The 19,857-nt window shown below is 55.1% G+C and overlaps 1 protein-coding gene across 1 annotated transcript in view; it reads left to right on the top strand.

The window, feature by feature from the left end:
- Window positions 1–6: 6 nt before the first annotated feature.
- JPH3 (junctophilin 3) overlaps window positions 7–19,857 on the top strand; it is a 45,738-nt gene continuing 25,887 nt past the window's right edge. Inside the window, exons 1-2 of the mRNA XM_015640161.1 lie at window positions 7–570; window positions 14,446–15,223. Coding sequence (XP_015495647.1) covers window positions 189–570; window positions 14,446–15,223 — 1,160 coding nt within the window. The 5' untranslated portion in view covers window positions 7–188. The remainder of the gene's footprint in view (window positions 571–14,445; window positions 15,224–19,857) is intronic.

Below are 19,857 nucleotides of genomic sequence, written 5' to 3'. Positions count from 1 at the left end.
AGCTTCCTGGATCTGGTGCATAATTTCAATTGAGTTCAATTTGATTTAATTATTTTTATTTTTATTTATTTCTTTTTCCCCAAGTCATCGTTCGCTTTTTTTTTTTTTTTTTTTTTACTTTTCTTTTCTTTGGGTATATTTATTTTTTTTTTTCACCTTTTGGGAGATTTGCAAACCGAATTACATGCATGTCCAGTGGGGGAAGGTTTAATTTTGACGATGGAGGGTCGTACTGTGGAGGCTGGGAGGACGGAAAGGCTCATGGCCATGGAATCTGTACCGGCCCGAAGGGTCAAGGTGAATATTCGGGCTCCTGGAGTCACGGCTTTGAGGTGCTGGGGGTCTACACTTGGCCCAGTGGCAACACTTACCAGGGCACCTGGGCGCAGGGCAAGCGCCATGGCATTGGCATGGAGAGCAAAGGGAAGTGGGTGTACAAAGGAGAGTGGACCCATGGATTTAAGGGACGGTACGGGGTCCGGGAATGCACTGGAAACGGGGCCAAGTACGAAGGCACCTGGAGCAATGGATTACAGGATGGCTACGGGACAGAGACCTACTCGGATGGAGGTAGGTGATGCATTCGTCCCTTCCTGGCTGGGGCAGGTGGGGTGGAGGGCGGTGGGGAGAAGCTCCCAGCAGGGTTTGGGTTGGAGTCTGGGAGTTTGCAACCTGCTGGCTTGGATCAAGGGATGCTCCCACCCTGCAGGAGGGAAGGAGCCAGCCCAGCGTGGCACCAGCCCAGCTCTTTGCCACAGGTAGCCCCATACGTTCCTTGGGGTCTCTGCACGCTGGGTCCTCCCTCTTTCCTCTCCTCAAGCCGGTTTTTGGGATGGGAGAGGGGCTGTGCTGGTGGGGGGATGCCCAGCTCCGGCCCAGAGAGGTCGGAGCGTGGGGTGGGCCAGGCCTTGGGGACACAACCCAAGTTGCACATGGGATTGGCAGTTGTGACTGCGCCACTGGAACCTGTAGGATTTGCATGGGAACGACGCGGGGCAGGAGGGAGGCGAGTGTGTGTGTGGGGGGATCCGGGGAGGATGGGGCAGCTCCGCTGCTGCCAGAGCTCGCTGCCAGGGGCGGGGGGCTCTGCACCTCCTCCAGCCCCTCCAAAGGCAGCCCCACGCTCAATAATGCCGGGGAAAAGACTTTAATTCAGACAAGAGTCTTACATTCCTAGTTTACGGCTTAATGCTTAGCGTAGGGGCTCAGAGGGATCACCAGAGCTCTTCTCTGCCGTCAACACGGCTTAACGAGATGCTGAGGGGAAACTGGGATTAGAGGAAAAACAAGAAAACCCAATTGGAGCGATCAAACCCAAAAAAATTGCTGGGCTAACAAGCTTTAGGGCTGAACAGGGAGAAACAGCTGGTGCCGTGCTGTAAGTGGCTGTATCATCCTCTCTCCTGGGTTGTGGCTACTTCCACAATCGGAATTGCCACCATAATCCGAGGCAGGCCTACCTGCCGGCAGCCGGGGGCACTGAGCTCCGCTGGCCCCTTGTTTTCCTGGGAATCGTGGCCTCCTAAAGCAGGCTCACGGGTTATTTTTAGGATGTTACGGTTTTCCATAAGGCTCCGGTGAGGAAATTGCAGCGTTGGGGAGCTCCATCGCAGCCTTCCCGAAAGGTGCTGCAAGACCTTGCTGTGGAAAAGCCAGTTTGCTGCTTTGTGCTTGCACAGGGAGGGGAGGTTAAACCTCACCTGCAGCTGCTTTTTCTGCGCTCCCGCAGGGAGAGGTGGAACCACCTCGGGATTTTTAATGATAATTTCGTGCCGGTGGTTTTCTCCCAGAGAAAAAGAGAGCTGCAACCTTTTGTTTCAGCTTCCTGGAAGGATGCTGGGGACTGAGCTGGGGTGTGCCGGGTGTGTGTTTGGAAGCCATGGATATATCCCAGCAGTCCTTCAGTCGAGAATAAAGCTTGGGCAGGGAATCGTCGCTGTCTCCCACGTCCAAGGCGGTCAGGAGGGGCTGGGGGGGAGGTTTCTGCTTGCTCCCAATGTGGGTGCTGTCTCCTCCTGGCACCCAGCCCCTGCCTGGGAGGTTTGAGGGAGGACAGACACAAGTCTGGACTAACTACAGGTCTCTGAGGGCTGGGTGTTGCAGGGCTGGCCCTGTCCCCAGCCACGCACGTGCCCCCACCCCGGCACGCTCCCCATCCTCTGCAGCGCGGCGTTTTGTAGGGAAACCTGGGCAGCAGCCCCACACTGGGGTGGCTTAGCAGCAGTTTCAGCCTTTTCTGAGAAGCTACCAGAAGCAAAGAGCTTTTCCTTCCATCTTGTCAGGCCAGCCCGGCTTCGCGGTGTTCAGGGACCCAAAAGCGATGTGGCGTGTGTGATTTCGGGAGGAGGGAAGAGGAGCAGTGCTGGGAAAGGGCAGGGTCTGTGGTAAAATGGTCCCCCCTGGGACTCTGCAAACCTTCCAGGGAGGAAGGAATGCCGTGCTGGGGAACTGCAGAGTGCTGGTAACTGTGGATGCTCCTCCACACCGGCTTCCCCCACCTCAGCTGGGCCAGAACCACCTCCAAGGCCACTTCCACCAACTCAGCTCCCAGCACCCAGAGGCCACGTCCCTTTCCCAGTTGCCTGGCTCCATTCTGGGTGGAAACCACCAAAGCTGGGCATCTCCAGCCTTCTGGACACCAAGCCTTGGTGAACTTTGCGTGTTTGGGTCCCAGAGGCCGCTGTGTGGCACCGGGGAGGCAACTGTTGGGAAGGATGTTTCTCATTAATCTATTCCAGTTATTACCTCCAGCAAACTGAAGTATCCAAGAATCCTCGCCCCAGCATCTGTCACTTGCCACCCACAGATAAATATTCATCCCTTGCACATCATTTTTTTTAGCTCCCCAGCCCTGGCTTGGGGATGGGGCCCTAAATGCGCAGCGAGGCTCGGGGAGCCCCAGACTCCACGGATTCGCTCCGCTTTTCCCATTCCCCTGCACAAGAGCGGGGAAGGGCACGGCTCCCCCTGCCCAGGGCTGTGTTGGGAGGGATGTTGGTGTCACCTCTGGACTGTTGGGTGGCAGGGGTGGCACATGGTGGCCCGGGGGCTCACGCCAGCCCCGCAGCCGGCGCAGGCAGCGCTGCCCCCACGCGCAGCTTGCCGAGCTCACACCTCCCACGCCGCACACGCCGCGCACCCCACGCCTGTCCCCCCACGCCGACCAGCCCCCCACGCCCTTCCCACGCGCTCCCTGACCCCCAAGGAGAGCAAATCCTGCTCCCCCAGCCCGGGGGATTCGTGTCCATCAACGCAGAGCCCAGATCAGCCGAGGGAGCCGTGCTGTTCCCCCAGGAGCCCATGCGTTGCGAGCGGCCCTGCCACGGCTGACACGCGGCCTTTGTGCTGTCCCCTTGTCCCCGTGGCCTCACTCCCTCAGACATCCCCAGCACTGCTGATAGATCCTCATCTTCCTGCCAAAAAAACCCCTGCCCCCCTTCCAGAGCACCCTGATATTACATAAACCAGGCTCCCGAGGATTGCTTCAGTCGGGTGCTGGAGTTGAAGCACTTGTCTGATTCAGCCCAGCTCCAGAGTGGGAGCAGGAATTGCTCCCTTGCTTGGGGTGAAAGGGGCTGCATCCACCTGCATGGCAGTGGAGCTGGGGGGACCTGGGCCAGAGGGCCAGAGACCCTCTTCTGGCCAAGTCTGGAGATCAGGAGACATCACAGCTGCTTCTGTCTCTGATACTTTGGGGATACTCAGTGATTTCACCCTGGGGACAGCTGGAGTTGTAGCTCCAGACTTCCCATGGGAATCCTCTGCGTTGGGTTTGGGTTGAGCTGCTGAAACCATGGCTGTGGGGGTGGATGAGATGGGTGGCTGGAGGAAGCCCCCAGTCTGTTTTTGCCCTGTCCATCCCTAGCAATGCTTTTTCCCTCCTCCTTCCACCTCTTCCCAGCTGAAGAACCGGGATCCTAAACCAGACAAGGGCTCTGGGATGGGACCAGCCCAGGAGCCCTGAGGGAATGGGACAGGCTGGAGGTGTCTGCTGTGAACCAGGTTCACGCTGTAGCCAGTCCTCTCCCCATCCTGAACGTCCCCTGCTCCCGAAATCCTTGTTTCTCAGGAGGGCTACCCCGAAAGGGCCGGGCGGTCGCATGGTGGTGCTCATCTTGTGTAATCTCCGTGCCCACTCACCTAAAATGAATCATCCTTTGATAGGTGAGGGAAATATAATTAGTGTTTGCATTGTTAGCACTGGCTGAGTAGGCAAGTGGGTTTTCTTGGCCCGGGCTGGGAAGTGTTCCTGCCATGGGGAGAGGGAAGCGGAGCGCTGGGAGCTGCTGGGGTGGGGCCCTGCCAGCCTGTCCTGCTCCATGTCCCACTTTCCCAGCCCTGCAGTGGCACTGGTGACACCTCTCTTAGCAGGTGCACCAGGAGCTACCGACCAAATGGCTTGAGAGTGGCTGGGGAGAGGAAAAACATGGAATATTTCCCAAAAGCCGGCATCAAGGGGGGATGGAGCGGGAATGCCGTGTGGGACCTGCCCGGCTGGGAAGGGGCTGCATCCCCTCACCTGAGCAGAGCCGTGGTTTGGGATGAGCCACCACCAGCCAGGAGGGTTGGAATGAGACATCTTTAAGGTCTCTTCTGACCCAGAGCATTCCCAGATTGTACAGTGCCACAATGGCAGCGGCCTGGTGCCTCTCCCCACCCCAGCCTTCCCCGAGTTCCTGCGCGGGGAACCGACGAGCGAGGGCAAATTTCCATCAGGATCTATTCATAGCACGGATGTCAGAATTACCTTAAAAGTACCAGCTCTTCCCTTGTTTTGCTGCCGGGAAGGAATTGTTGATGCTCTTTAAACAGTGGGCGGAAACAAGCAAACACAAATCCTCGATCCGCCCGTTCCTGCAGCACCCAGAGCTGGTCCTGACAACCCCCCAGAACCTGAAAATTAATTTTAAAAGTCAAGATTTTGGTGATGGGGCATCTAACTGTCTGGATTGGGTCTAGAAGCTGCTTGCAGTGGTTCTAGGAGAGCAAAACCGGAGACGTCGGGAGCTGCCGAGCACAGAAAAATGAATCAAAATACTAAATGAAGGTTCTGACCAGCCTCATTAAAAATAAATGCTATGAACTCATGGTAATTACTTCTCTCACTGGAACATGCTGCTTAGTTTCAGGTACAGCTCAGGACAGAGGAAGAAGGATTTTGACCTCGGAAAAAAGAACATGAGGCAGGAACTGCCAGACAGGCCTCAGACCCTCACTCCATCTTCCCAAGTCTTTTATCCAGGCTGTGATTCTCCAGGGAATTGTGCAGGAGCCCAGCCTTGGGGAGCCCATCAAGCCCCTCACCCTGACCCACCACAGAGGGTGGCTTCAGCCCAGAAGCACAGTGTTAATGTCATTTCACCATGTCATTTCTCATGGCTTTGAATGCAAATCTCAGGATATTTGCATGTGATTTGATATCCCATGGGGCTCCTCGTGGTTGGGTGACATCTGCTCCTGGAGCTGAACATTTTTATTTTTTTTTTTTTCCTTTAGAAGCTCCAGCTTGTGGAATCATGTGATTTTGCAAGATTTTCAGCTTCAGTTTGGAAGCAAGGTTTCCACCCAGGCTATTGCAGAAAAGTCATTCTTCCAGGCTTGGGAAGCAGCAGACAAGAGCTAAAAATGCCTTCTGTTTAAAAATGCCTCGATTTTAAAATGAACCTGATGAATTTTGAATGCTTTGAGTCAGGTAACGCTGACGTAGATGAATGAGCTGTATTAATGTAGGCATGACTTGGAGATGGAGGAGCTGGGCAGGGTGAGCTTGGGGATGGTCTTGGAGGGGAGAACACGGGTTTAGCATCTGCCTTGTGAGATTTTTTGTCTCTTTGGGTCTGGTTTTGGCATTGATTGAGCTCCTGAGCAAGAAAGGATTGTTTTGCAGGAGTTTGTAGTAGTAACAGGAGAGTCTTAATGGTGATTTGCCCCTGGATTCAGCTGTTTAACTCACAATTAAAGTAATTTTTAACAAAAATAAACCAGAACCCGGGAGCTTGCAGAAAACAAAACCTGAAAGGCAAATATTTATATTTTGGGGCTTGATATTGGCTTTTCAAAGACAGATTCTGGCCTTTACATCAAAAATCCTTTAAAATTGCAATGGATGCATGAGCATTCCCTAAGAACAGCCACTGCTTTCCCAACATTATTCCCTGAAGAGGCTCCACTCGCTCTCAGCGCACAGCAGAGCATCATGAATTTTCATGAATGAGTGAACAGCCAGAGCAAGGCCCCTCATTTTGCTGATTTCCACAAGAAGATGATCACTACAAAGGTATTATTTCCTGCTCAGGGCGCCACTTGGGGTCTGCAAGGTGTTTCCCTGGAATGAATAAAGGGTCTGGAAGTGTCCAAGGCCAGGCTGGAGGGGGTTGGAGCAATCTGAGGTCATGGAAGGCGTCCCTGCCCATGGCAGGGATGGGATGAGATGAGCTTTAAGGTCCCTTCCAACCCAAAGAGCTCTGTGATTCCATGATTTATTTCACAGGGAATAAATAAACCCTGTTCTTGCCTCATCCCACCCATCTGAGCACCTCCCACACCTCGGGGGGGACACAGCCCCCAAAACCCAGCGCTGCCCTCTCTTTGGGAGAGGTTGGGAACCTGCCCTCGCTGCCAGATCTCCCCCAAGGAATGGGAGAGATCCCGGAGTTTGTGGCAGGATTAGAGCACGGGGGGATTAAGGGAATCAGCATTAGCCCAATTTCACTCTGCTTTGTGAGAGGAGCACGTTGGCCTTAATAAAGGTGCTGAGCAATATCCTAAAGGGGTTTGCATCCCTGGAGATAAAACCTCATCCTGCTTTTGACCCCAGCCGGTGGCTGAATCCGCAGGGATTCAGCTGCCCTGGGAAAACTCTGGCCCCATTTCACCAGGGGATGATGCTTCCTCGACTTTCCCTGTGTCTGACAAGCCCAGCCCTTCCACTCCCAGGACAGACAACAAGAAATGTCCTTCTTTGGTTGTTTCCTTTTAAAAGTTGTGTTTCCCCTGACTGCAGGACCTGGAGCTTTAAGAGGAATCACAACTGGCCTGAGAGGCACCATGAGCCCCAGCAGAATCAGTGAAGACAAGATTTGATTGTCTTTATTGTGGTTTTTTGAAGCTTTTCCTTGAATTCAGGCTGGGAAAGGCACTTCCCAACAGGTTTGGGGAAGCAGGAGATGCAGAAGCAATAAGAAGAGGGAAGGGATGCTCAGGACAGGCTTGGTCCTTCCTGAAGAACAGAGTTTGTCCCCTTGAAGCAAATAGCTGAAATGCCTTGGAAAACATTAATTCCATACGAGGTCTTTCTGTAATGTTTCCCAGTGAGGGAGCAGCCTTCATCCTGCTGCTTGCAGAGCATCCTTGGGACAGGCAATGAGGACATAAATCCCGTGTTTGGGATGGGGCTCCTATCCCCCAGAGGAACATTCTTGCCACCTGTGATTTCCTGGTGATTTTCCCCAAGGAGAAAGGCTCAGCAATCCCTGTTCCATGGTATTTCAGCCAGAAATACTTTTGTTGTTATTTGCATCCGGAGGAGGAGGAGGAGGAGGAGGAGGAGGAGGAGGAGGAGGAGGAGGAGGAGGAGGAGGATGCAGATTCCCTGGCTGAGGCGTGAGGCTGTAGAAATCTCCTCCCTGCAGCCCCCGGCTCCTGCAGAGGTTCTGGCTGTTCCAAAGCCATCCCTGCTCCCATCCCTACCCTTTCCAAACCTGATCCACACCCAGCACCTCCACTGCTTGATTCCTTTAGATGGAGGCTCCCTGCTTTTAGAAGAGCAAGCTGACCATGCTGACACCAGCTGTAATTCTTTATTATTTATTGACCCCCTCCAAACCAGATTTAATTCTGCACCCAGACAGGAGCTCAGCAGCCCCTGACAGCTCTCATCCTCCTCATCCTCTCCTCCTTCCCTCCATGCCTCCCTGGCTGCCCAGCCCTGGCTGTGCCCACCATGTCTGGATGCACCCAGCATTAGCACTATGACTAACACCCATCACGTGTTCGTGCCTGCAGATTCGATTTGCATACTCAAAAATCCATACTTTATTCCTTCCCCTGTGTAAGCAGTTACCAGAGCATATTTTTGGCAAATTAGCAGCCACAGCAGAAGCATCTGACTGTGTTTTTAGCGTGGCTTGGTGATGGAAAACCTTGGCAGGGCTGGAGGGGGGATCATTTGCCGTGGATTCCGGATCCGTGTGGTGCTGGACACAGTCAGCGTGGCTGATCCCCACGTTCCACGGTGGGAAACGCAGGTGGCATCTCCCAGCCATCCATGCCATGCCTCTGTGGGATTTAGGGGAGGGTTTGGGGGATGAGAGCAGCAGCTGGGCACGGGGCAGGGCATGGAAGTCACCCTGCTGCCAGGAGGGACAGTGCAGGAGGGGTGAGCTGGCAGAAAATGTGTCCCCACATCCATGCAGTGACCAGGGGTTGAGGGAGGGGATTCTCCCCCTCTGAAACCCCACCTGCAGAGCTTTTCCAGCTCTGGGGCTTCCCAGTGTGAGAAGGATGTGGAGCTGCTGTAGCAATTCCAGAGGAGGGCACGGAGCTGCTCCAAGGGTGGAGCCCCTCTGGAGCCAGGCTGGGAGAGCTGGGGGTGTTCACTTGGGGAAGAGAAGGATCCAGGGAGAGCTCAGAGCCCCTTCCAGGGCCTAAAGGGGCTCCAGGAGAGCTGGAGAGGGACTGGGGACAAGGTGTGGAGTGACAGGACAAGAGGGAATGGCTCCCATTGCCAGAGGGCAGGGATGGATGGGATATTGGGAAGGAATTGTTCCCTGGGAGGGTGGGCAGGCCCTGGCACAGGTGCCCAGAGCAGCTGTGGCTGCCCCTGGATCCCTGGAAGTGCCCAAGTCCAGGCTGGACAGGGCTTGGAGCCACCTGGGATGGTGGAAGGTGTCCTGGCCATGGCAGGGGGTGGGAACAACATGAACTTTAAGGTTCCTTCCCACCCAAACCATTCTGGAGTTCTGTGATCCTGTGCTCAGGAGGCCCCATAGAGCCAGGCAGGACATTTGGGGGCACATTTTTCCCAGTGATTCTCTGGGATGGCCAGCGAGGACATCCCCATTGTCACACCATCTGAACTGAGGCTGGATGAGCACCCTCAGTCCTCTCTCCCAGATTTCTTCCCTTTGGGATGGGTGTTCCTGAGATGATTTGTGTGTGAATCCTCCTGGGATCTGTGCTATCGAGCAGCTGGAAAAGGATATCTGTAAAACTCCCTCCTCCTGTCGGAACTCAAGAGCCCGGCCTAATTATTGCCATCGGACATCTTTAATTAATATGCTGCAGAGGCCAGAGATAAGAGGGGGGCTGAGCACGCCAGGAAGGATCCATGGCGAGATAAATCAGCAATTTGTAAAACCTAATTACTTTGGCTTGGAAAAGTGGAGGGGCACTTCGGACCACCTCCCCCTCCTTCCTGGGATTTTGCTGAGTGGGGAAGGAGAGCTGGGAGCTTGGGAATGCTGCTGGTGCCCAGCACAGTCACTGGAGCAGGAGGATGGCACAGAGCTCCTGCCCTCTGCAGCCTGCTGCTCCCTTTTTCCAGGCAGACCTGGGAAGCTGCATCCCTGTTGCTGATTATTTTATCTAACCTGGGAATATTGATCCAGGGGGGTGTGCTTGGGTTTTTAACTCGGCGTTAGGGTTGGAGAAGGAATTTTTTCCACACATCTCTCTTTTCCTGAGGTCAGGTTGTGATAATGACACGTGTGTGTTCCCTCAAAGTGCTCCACAACATCCCAAATTCCTGATTGGATGTCTCTGTATGAGGAACTGGAAGAGGGCAGGTCTGTGCAAACCTCCCATGGGCTTTATCCATGTGTTTGCCAAAGGATTCATCCTGCAGGACACGGAACCAGCCCTGTGGGTTTGGGAGCACCCGTAAAGCTTCTCCTTAATGGTGTTCCTGGAGTGGGGCCAGAGGGCTCAACGACTACAAAATGCCAAATCTTGGGTATGGACAGAGGGGTGAAAGAAAACAGTCATTCCAACCTGAAAAATCCTTATTTTTATCTCCTTCCAACATCATGGACCAGCTTTATATCCAAGTGCATGTTCCCACCTTAAGCCAGAGGAAGCCCCACGTACCTGAGCAGCCCAACATCCTCCCTTTGGGCTTCCTCCTGTTCAAACTCCAGCTATTCCTGAGGGAGCTCCTTGGGATGTTTGTTTGTCCTAAAGCCGGATTTCCCTGGGCATCACAGTGGGGTTTCACCATCTCTCCATAAGCAGGAAAGGACTCCAGGTCCAGGAAATTCCTTAGCTGGGGACAGCAAGCCATGACTTGGTTGCCCCTTCCCAGCCATGGAGAAGAAAGACTTTGTCAACCAGAGGGAGCAGTCCTGGATCCCCACAGTGCCTGGATCCCAGAGGGATGAGCCAGAGCTGGAGATTGCTCCTCCCCTCCCCAGCAAAATCCCCAAAATCTCATTGGCAAAGGAACGGAAATGCACAGAACGACGTCGCTCTTCCTGCAATGCCTCCGATCCTCATGGAGAGCTTTGCAAACAGGAGCTGGATTAGATTTCCCAAACCCAGCTGAACTGTGGGAATGCTGCTGCCTTATCCCTGTTTCCAGGCGGGAATATGGAGGTGAACATGTCCTGCTCACCCCTGCCTTTGCTGCAAGGTGCAAAGCGGGGGCCAGCCCTGATTTTGGAGATTTTGGCGTTATGGGGCCACCAGGAGCTGCCCTGCAGACTCTCAGCTCTCCTCCCAGGATGGATTTTAGCCAAATGCTGAGGAAGCGCTGCTCCCTGTCACTGCTGGAGAATCAGGAATGATGCTTCCCAGGCCAGGGACTTCCCGCTCTCTGCTCCCAGCTTGGCTCCCTCTGGCCAAGGATGGGGCTCTGCACTCTCCTCAGAGCAATGGCAATTCCTGCAGGAGTTCTGGAAACAAGCCAGCCCTGCTCCAAGGGGAATAAGCCAAAAAAACTCCAAATTCAGGATTAGGAGCACCAGTGAATGTGTCCGACAGCCCTGCCCGTTTTTTTCTCTCCGTGCTTCCATCAATCCCTGTTTTTCTCATGATCCCATTCCCTTTCCTACACTTCAACAGTCATTTCTGAAATAGGGGTATTCTTTCTCTCCGATCCATCTTTTGGGATGACTCCAGTTGTTTTCTCCTAGTTCCAGGTTGTGCCCTCCCCTTAACTCTGCTTGGCATGGACGTGGCCACGTCCTCATCCTTCGTGGCATCACCTTTATCTTGACTTTCCGTGTCCAAGACTTTCTTCTCTCTCTTTGTCCTTTTTGTCCCATTCAGAAGGGCCACACAGGAGTGGGAGAGGTGTTTGTGGCATCTTGGAGGCATCCATAGGATGCCTCCCCTGCATGGCTGAGGGAAGAGGGTGGGACATTTTCCTCCCCAGGGATTCTCTTCCATCACGGAGGCTTTGGCAATGCAATTGGTTTGTCCAAGGATGGCCTTGGATTGCTCCCTGCTTCCCATCCCGAGGGAAGCACATTCCCCTCCTGTGTCCTGACCCTGTGAGGTGCTCAGAACCCAAATCCTTGGAATTCTCCATTCAGCACCCCAGCAGATCATTCTGTTCCATCAGAAGTGCTCATTCCACCGCTCCCAGACCCATCCTGCCATCCCCATCCTGCTCCACGTTCCCTTTCCACCTCCTGAGCTCCGGAGCGGCTGCAGCCAGTCCATCCCATGAAGGGGAATATCGTGAAATCCTGTTTCCTCTGCAGGGAGAAGGAGTCTCCAGGCTCCTTGTGAGATCAAGCTTTGTGCACATATCTGCAAATGTTGGGCCAGAGGTTAAGCTGAGCGGGGCTCGGGGAGGAGGTGGCAGTGCTTAGCAATGCAGATCAGATGGCTCCAAAGCCTCTGCTATCCATGGCCAAATCCTGGGATATGGAGGGCTTTAAACCATAATGAAGTCAGGGGAAGGAAGGAGCGCTGCTGGCTGAGGAAGGACTGAGCTCCCTGACAGGAAGCTCTTTGATCTGCTGGTGGCTGTGAAGCTGCCCAGATGTCTTGGTGGCTGTCGGGGACACCAGTGTGGCCTCTGAGGCAATCCCTAGGGATAATCCTGGCTGCCACCTCCTGCAGGGAAGCAACGACACCCATGAAAGCAGAGCTGGGGGTTGGGAGATGCTCCACGGTGCTGGGAGGGGACAAGCAGGACAGAAGGGCTGGAAAATCCACCTTGCTGAGGAGCTGCCAAGCCCGCTCCTGGCAGCTGTGCCACTCCAGGAGCAGGTTTGGAGGCCAGGCAGGGATGGCAGCATCCTGGGCACCTCAGCCTGGCTGGGGACACACACAGGCTGCAGCTGGGACCTGCTGGGACCAATTTGCCGCCGGTGCTCCAGCCGTACCACGCTGTCACGCTCCAGCCCGCAGCACTTTGTTCTGTTCCCTGCCAGTGCCTCGGGTTTTCAGCACAGGGCTGTGATCCTTCACGCTGCTCCAGCTCAATCCAGGGAGTTTTTTCAGCTGCATGTTTTCCAGGAGATGAGGAGGCTGAGGGACCTGTGTGGGGTCAGGGCTGGAGTCAAGGGATTCAGCCAAGGGAAAGGGAGATGGGGACTGGGGCAGGGTGGGATCTGTTCCCCCTGTCCCCTCACCCACACTGGCATCTTTCCCTGAAAGCCATTGAATCCATCTCTAGGAGAGCAGGAACACGGTGTGAGGACACCCTGAGGCTCCTTGGCAGGGGAACTCGGGGTGCTGAGGGAAATTTCTCCCCCGGTAGCTCCATTGTCCTGCTGAGATACTCTGGGCTGGAGCCAGAAAGGGAAGAGAGGTGCTGCCAGGTCACCAGGGAATGCAGGGACACCTTGGCAGGCTCTCCCCTGCCACAGCCGCCATCCCAGGCATGGGGAGAGCCGTGGGTGCAGGGCACTGGTTGTTCCCCGTTCTTGGGGACACCACAGGGGACAAGGCAGGCTCACTGCTCAACACCCCCCACCACAGGACATGTCTGCTGTGTCCCCTGAGCTGCATCTCACAGGTTGTCCCCCATCCTTCTCCCTGCCACCACCTCCTCGCTCTGCCCTGCCAGTGCCTGCCCTGATCCCACTGCCTGCCCTAATCCCGGTGCTAATCCTATAAACCCTCGGTAAATCCTGCCTGCCCCTGCCTCTCCACGTCCCTTCTCCAGGACAGGCTCTGTGGGGTCCCCAGCTTGGGACCCCAGCTGGTTTTTTGGGGTGCACAAATCTTCCACCCCAATAATGTCATGCCACTGGAGCATGGGGAAGGATGCCCAAATCCTGGGGGATTTGTGCAAAGCGCTGGCAGCTCAAAGAAAGCTGAAGCACCCCAAAATACAGCCCAAAATGTGGCCAGGTGCTGGTTTCACACTCTCAGGAAGCTAACTCTGCTCCAGCCCAGATCCCTTCTCCAGAGCCACTGCTGAGCCCCAGAGCCGGGCAGGGAAGTTCCTCAGGGAGTGCTGGGGTAGGACTGGCCCGATCCACGCAGGGTTCCCTATTTCAGCAGGGCTATTTTAAGACTCCCCGGGCGTGTGGGAGCGGGGCTGGCACAAAGGGAGGTCCCAGTGCTGCCTGTGCCCATCCCAGCTTTTCACATCCCGGGGCTGGGACTGCTCACAGCATTCCAGCAGCTCCAGGGCCCGGCGAGGAGCCATCCTCAGGCTCTGGATCTGCCCCAGCAAGGCTTAGGCAGGCAGTGGATCACTGCATCTCGAGCTGGGCTGGAGAAGATTAAGCCGACCTAAGAATAAAAACAAGCCCTGCAGTTCAACCAGCTGGGATAAGGCCTGGAACTGGGCCAACCTCCGAGCTCCAGGAGGGGATGGGATTAGGAACCCCGAGCAGATTACCACCCACCCCACATTTTGGTGTGCATGGAGGGTGCTGAGGTCCAGCTGTGCCCCCCGGGCTGGGTGGGTTCCTTGTCCCTCCATTCCCAGTGCTGTGGTGCAGCCCTGTGTGTGTTTCGTGCCACCAACAACCAGTTAAGAAACTCCAGGAAGTGCCCACGCAAATGTAGGAGCTCCAACAGGGGCACAAATCCAAGGGGAATATCCAAATGGATCTCTCCCCGTGAGGCCTTTATTTCTATGGAGCTGCTTCCTTCCCCAGCACACCGGATGAAGGCACTGTGTGTATAAATAAATGTATTTTACATTATCCATCCACTGTGAGATGCCATCGCTGCCAGCAGCGTGAATGGGATCAGAGTGTGCTCCTGGATAACCATTCCCCCATTCCAGGGCCGTGCTCCCTTCCCTTTCACTTTAGGGATTGGTCCAAGGGGCAGCTCCTTGATGCCTTTTCTGGTTTCTAACATTCCCCTGCTGCAGCTGGAATGCGAGCCTGCAACCCAACCAATTTTCCCTCCACAACCTGACATCGCAATCCTCGTCCTGGAGACAGGACCAGGATTCAGAGCTGCAAAGGGCTCCCAGAGGAGTTTGATGCCATGACCCTCTCCCCTCAATTTCCCTTTGTCTCCTCTCCACAGGGACATACCAGGGCCAGTGGGTCGGAGGGATGCGCCAGGGTTACGGCGTCCGGCAGAGCGTTCCCTACGGCATGGCTGCGGTCATCAGGTCACCCCTGAGGACGTCCATCAACTCCCTGCGCAGCGAGCACACCAACGGCACGGCGCTGCACCCCGACGCCTCGCCCGCCGTGGCCGGCAGCCCGGCCGTGTCCCGCGGCGGCTTCGTCCTCATGGCCCACAGCGACGCCGAGATCCTCAAGAGCAAGAAGAAGGGCATCTTCCGGCGCTCGCTGCTGAGCGGGCTCAAGCTCCGCAAGTCCGAGTCCAAGAGCTCCTTGGCCAGCCAGCGGAGCAAGCAGAGCTCGTTCCGGAGCGAGGCCGGCATGAGCACGGTCAGCTCCACCGCCAGCGACATCAACTCCACCATCAGCCTGGGCGAGGGCGAGGCCGAGCTCTCGGTCATCGAAGACGACATCGACGCCACCACCACCGAGATCTACGTGGGCGAGTGGAAGAACGACAAGCGCTCGGGCTCGGGCGTGAGCCAGCGCTCGGACGGGCTCAAGTACGAGGGCGAGTGGGCCAACAACAAGCGCCACGGCTACGGCTGCATGACCTTCCCCGACGGCACCAAGGAGGAGGGCAAGTACAAGCAGAACATCCTGGTCAGCGGCAAGAGGAAGAACCTCATCCCGCTGCGCGCCAGCAAGATCCGGGAGAAGGTGGATCGGGCCGTGGAGGCGGCCGAGAGGGCGGCCACCATCGCCAAGCAGAAAGCGGAGATCGCGGCGTCCAGGTAAGGGGGTTCCTGTCCAGCCTGATGTGTCTGAGCTGGGATCCCGCCCTGGGGACTTGGGATAAATGGGATAAGGGTTTTTGTTGTAGTAGGGCTGCTGCTGGAGGAGAGCAACTCGTGGTGGGCACCTGCAGGTTGGTGCTACGTGGATCTCACGGCGGCCTTGGGCTTGCCCAAGCCTTGGGGTGCTGTTCAAAACAGGGTGGATCCAAGCCCAGTTGTCCCTCTGGTAATCCCCAGGGGCCTGGGGATGCACAATGTCCCCAGGCGAGGTGGAGAGGCCACGCAGGGTCACCAGAGCAGGGCAGCCTGGGCAGGGGTGGTGGCACCTTGGTGGCTGTCACAGGCTGACAGCTGTCACTTAGGGGGTACTGGATGTTTTATCCCATTTTTCCCTCTCCTCTTGGATAAGCAGAAGAGCTCCTGAGGTGCTGTTTGCTTGCATCCTCTGCCTGACTCATAGCCAAGAGGAACTATCCCAGAGCCGGCCTGTGCCGGGAGGATTCCCAGCTATTTCCATTCCCAAAACGGTTTTTGAGTGGAAAACCTGCCCAATATGTGGCTCCAGCCCTGGGGAGGGCTTGCCCTGGCTGAGGCTCTGCTGGAAAACAGCAGATCTGGGTGCCTGATAACGCCCCTTCTCCCTGTGCAGCCCTCATGGAACTGCTCAGAGATCCAGAGCTGGGATCTGACCCGGCTGAAAACCAGCAGAAGGGAAGGGGATAACGAGCAATGTCTAATTAAAGCGTCAATAAGGTCCCTGCTCAAAGCTGGACCAGCTCAAGCACCCTGTAGCTGGTTCCCAACACGCACCTGGAGCTCTGTGCCTTGCAGGAAGCTCCCAGACCAGCGGAGAGGCGAGGAGGAAAAGCTCCTCTGGAGAATTCAGGGCTCTTTGTATCACATTTTGGGATGGTTTATTAGAGCATGTCATTCCTTTTCGTTTTCTGAGCAAGAACTATATTTAGCAGCCAGGCTGGGAAAACAGGCTGGGGTTAGGGGAAAAACCCAGGTACCTCCTCAGCCTCCTGTGCTGGATTAATTGCTGGGTCTGGGATATTTGTATGCAGAGTCACACTCGAAATCTTTATCAGCACGTCTGCCAAGGGCTTATCTGCAATATGAATGAGCCTCCCAGGCCTGCTTTGGGAGCACATTTGGGCTTGATGATGTTTTTGAGCTGATGGCTGGAAAAAAAAATTTAAAATCCCACTAGAATGCCAGGTAGGAACAGACTGCAGAGGAGTGGGAAGGCCAGATCCTTCCCTGTGATCTGGGGATGGATGGGAATGCCTCGAAAGGCTGGAATCCTGGAAGTGTGGAGCTTTAGTGTGCTGTGGGATGGATCCTGGAAATGTGGAGCTCCAGTCTGCCATGGGATGCTGGGTCTGAGGACCTGGGCATCCTCTGTCCCAGGTGGTGATGATCCTGGAACACCACGAGAGTGGGATTGGAAGAGATGCTTAGAGAGCTCTTGGCATCTAATATTCCACCTCTAATTATGAGAGAGAAAGGGGGAAAAACTCAAATCAGGAATGCCAGGTGTGAACACCTCCCTGCCTTGCAATGACTGGGTGGTCCAGGGCTCTGCTGGAGAGCAGCAGGGAGGGTGGAGGATGGAGAGCTGGAGATGGATGGGATTAGGTGGGTCCAGGGAAGGATTCCTTCCCAATATCCCACGTAAATCTCTGCTCTTTTACCTTAAACCGCTTTGTCTGAAGCTTCCAATCCCTGAGCTCGGGCTCTCCCCCCTCACAAGGGTTTTGGCAGAGTCCCTGAGCCTGCAGAACCAGAGCAGAGCAAGGTTTTACATACTGAGATCCAGCTAGAAAAGCTTTCTTATTAATCTTAGTCCGATTAATTTTAAAGCTTCCTAATGAAGGAACCCTCCCCTGCAGTGCCCACACCAAACTGCATCGTCCAAAATGCCACCAAACAGACCTGGGGGAGAATCCTGGTGCTGATTCCCAAGGTTCTGGGACTCAGGGGTGGAATATCCCCCCTCTAATGCCAACATAAACTCCAATTTCCCAGCACCTGGCGTGGCTGTGCATGTGTGTGTGTGTGTATTCTTCTCTGTCTGATCATCCTGAGTTCACTCTGCAGCCTTTCCCTTGGTGGGGGGAAAAATAAAAATAAAATAAATATGTGCCCACCCACGGCTTTCATTAAATTTGTAGGAATTCAGTATTTTTGAAAACTCTGCCGCTCTGTCAGATTTGGTTGGAATTGGCCAACACGTTCAAAAGTTATTAGTGTGGGAGTGATGGCATATAGATATATAAACAGCACAATCACAGGAGTGAGCCCCATTTCCTGAGGAAAGTAGGCTAAAAGCACAGTGTGCTGGAGACAACTAAATTGCTCTCCTAAAGTTGTTGGAGTGTGACTAGAGCACAGTGATATCTGCATGTTTAAGGCATCTCTTTTAGGGTGGAGACGAGATTCTCCTAAATTGTCTTTGCTGTAATTAAAGTGGGAGAATGCATCATTCCCTCTGATTGGATGGAATTGTCCAGGTGAAGTGAAAGGGGAAGAAGGGATGTGAATGAGGGATGAGGAACTCCTCTTGACAACAGCTGACCCATCCCTGGAAGTGTTCAAGGCCGGGAGAAAATTGGGGTAGGGAAGGTGTCCCTGCCCAGGGCAAGGATGGAGCTGGATGAACTTTGAGGTCCCTTCCAACCCAAATCTTTCCATGATTCCATGAAAAGGAAGGGACAAGGAGGGTTCTCTGAGTGCTCTAGGAGCTCTTCATTCCCTCTCAAATCAGCCAACAGCCAGAACTCTTTCTGCTGCCACCCTGGAAGGATGAAGGATGAGCTGGACACCTCGAGTCCCATCTCATTAGTGCTAATTGAAACCTCAGGCAAACTTTCTGTAGGCACTGGTGTGTCATCACCCACTAAAATAAAATATCCAGGCAACAAAGGTGGGCCAGGGAGCTCATCCCAGCCCCTGGTTTTTGTCACAGCAGCCTGCTGGGGAGGATGGATGCACAGGGAAAGTCAGGGGAGATCAGGGCTGACTCCAGCTCTCCAGGATGGGTGGTGGCAGGTGTAAAACAAAGCAGACAGACCCCACATCTCTCCAGGCTTTCCTGCTGATTCCACAGTTCAAGGGTTTGTAATCAGTGTCTGGGCTGGTTATGGGAGCAGGGACCATCACTGGTGGCAGGGATGAGCACCAGGGAAGGGTGGCTCATGGCAAAATCTTTGCTCCTCTCCAGCACAAGCTGCATGGGGGATCTGCTGTGCAGCACCTTAAATCAGAATTCCTGGGAGCAGCCAGTGCCCCGGCTCCCAGAGGGAATGCTGCTCCCAGGTCAGTCCTAAGTAATGCTCCTCCTGGCATAATTATAGCTGAGCCTTGCACCAACCAGGAGAAAAATATAATTAAAGCTCCACGGTCTCAGGAGGAGCTGGGCCGCAAATTAGCACCGTGTCACTCAACTTCAGGCAGGGGAAGTGGAGGGAAATAGGAAAAGGAAGCAAATAAAGGCAAGCTGGCAGCGAGGAAGGGGAGAAGGGGGATGTTTGGGCTAGGCCTGGATGCTCCCTCAGGACGCCACAGCGAGGGTGAAGCAGCGGCTGACGTGGGGCAGGGAGCGGGCGGGCAGGAAAAGCCCCCGAGAGCTGAGCAGCAAAGTGCAGGAGGTTCTTAGAGCCAAACAGGTATTTTCTTGAGAAAAATGGAAAGGCAGCCCGGGCAAAGCCCAGAGAAAAGCGGAGCCGTGCTCTGTGAGTGGCGGTAATGTCCCCACCGGCGCTCCCCGGCCCCGGTAATGCTGCTGCTGCTTAATGCTCTGCCAGGCCTGAGCCTGCAGCTCTGCCATTGTCCGGGCTGCCTTTGATTTCGGGTTGCTGCCGCTTTTTGGGTGCCTGGGGGGGCTGGCTGCTGACCCTAATTCCGCCTCATGCTGCCCCAGGGGCTCCTGCTGCGGATGGAGAGGCAGGAGGGGTGGAGGGGTGCGGGTTAAGGCCCCCAAAAGGGTTTTGTGTCCCCTGCCTTGGGTCAGGACAGCAGGGACAAACAAAGCCAGGACGGGGCAGAGCTGAGCTGGCTGCAGGGATGGGGCTGAGCTGATGCCCAGGTGGGGCAGGGTGTCCCACCAGCCCCTCTCTGGGCAGCTTTGAGTGCAGGGGGGATTCCGCTGTTTGAGAAGTGCTGCTGTTCCCTGCTGAGGCCCTGCCAGCCAGCTGGAGCTCGGGAATTGCAGGAGTCACCTCAGCCCATGAGCTGGGCACTGATGAGGCCACTGAGGGCATCACCTGGAGCCCAGCAGGTCTCGTGTGGGGTGAATGTGCTCCTTCCATCCCTTCCCAGTCCCTCCATGCTTTCCTTAAGAGTCAGGGAGGGAAACACAGAGGGGATGGAGGGATGGATGGGTGGATGGATGGATGGATGGATGGATGGATGGATGGATGGATGGACTCAAAGGCTGAGAGCAGCAGGGGCAGGAGGTGATTCTCTTCACAGCGCCTTTTCCTTGCTCCCCCCAGCTCTCTCCCCCAGACCTTCCCAATCCAAGAGAAGCAAAGCCTGGGCTGGCAGCCTCCAGCAGGCTCTGCTGCTGATGGAACTGAGCATTCCCTCCTTCCCTGCCACCTCCCTCCCAGCTCCTACCCGTGCTG

This window comes from Parus major, chromosome 11, assembly GCF_001522545.3.
Source record: "Parus major isolate Abel chromosome 11, Parus_major1.1, whole genome shotgun sequence".
NCBI lineage: Eukaryota > Metazoa > Chordata > Aves > Passeriformes > Paridae > Parus > Parus major.
The sequence above is the reverse complement of the archived record's forward strand: the minus strand, read 5'-3'. Positions and strand labels throughout refer to the sequence as shown.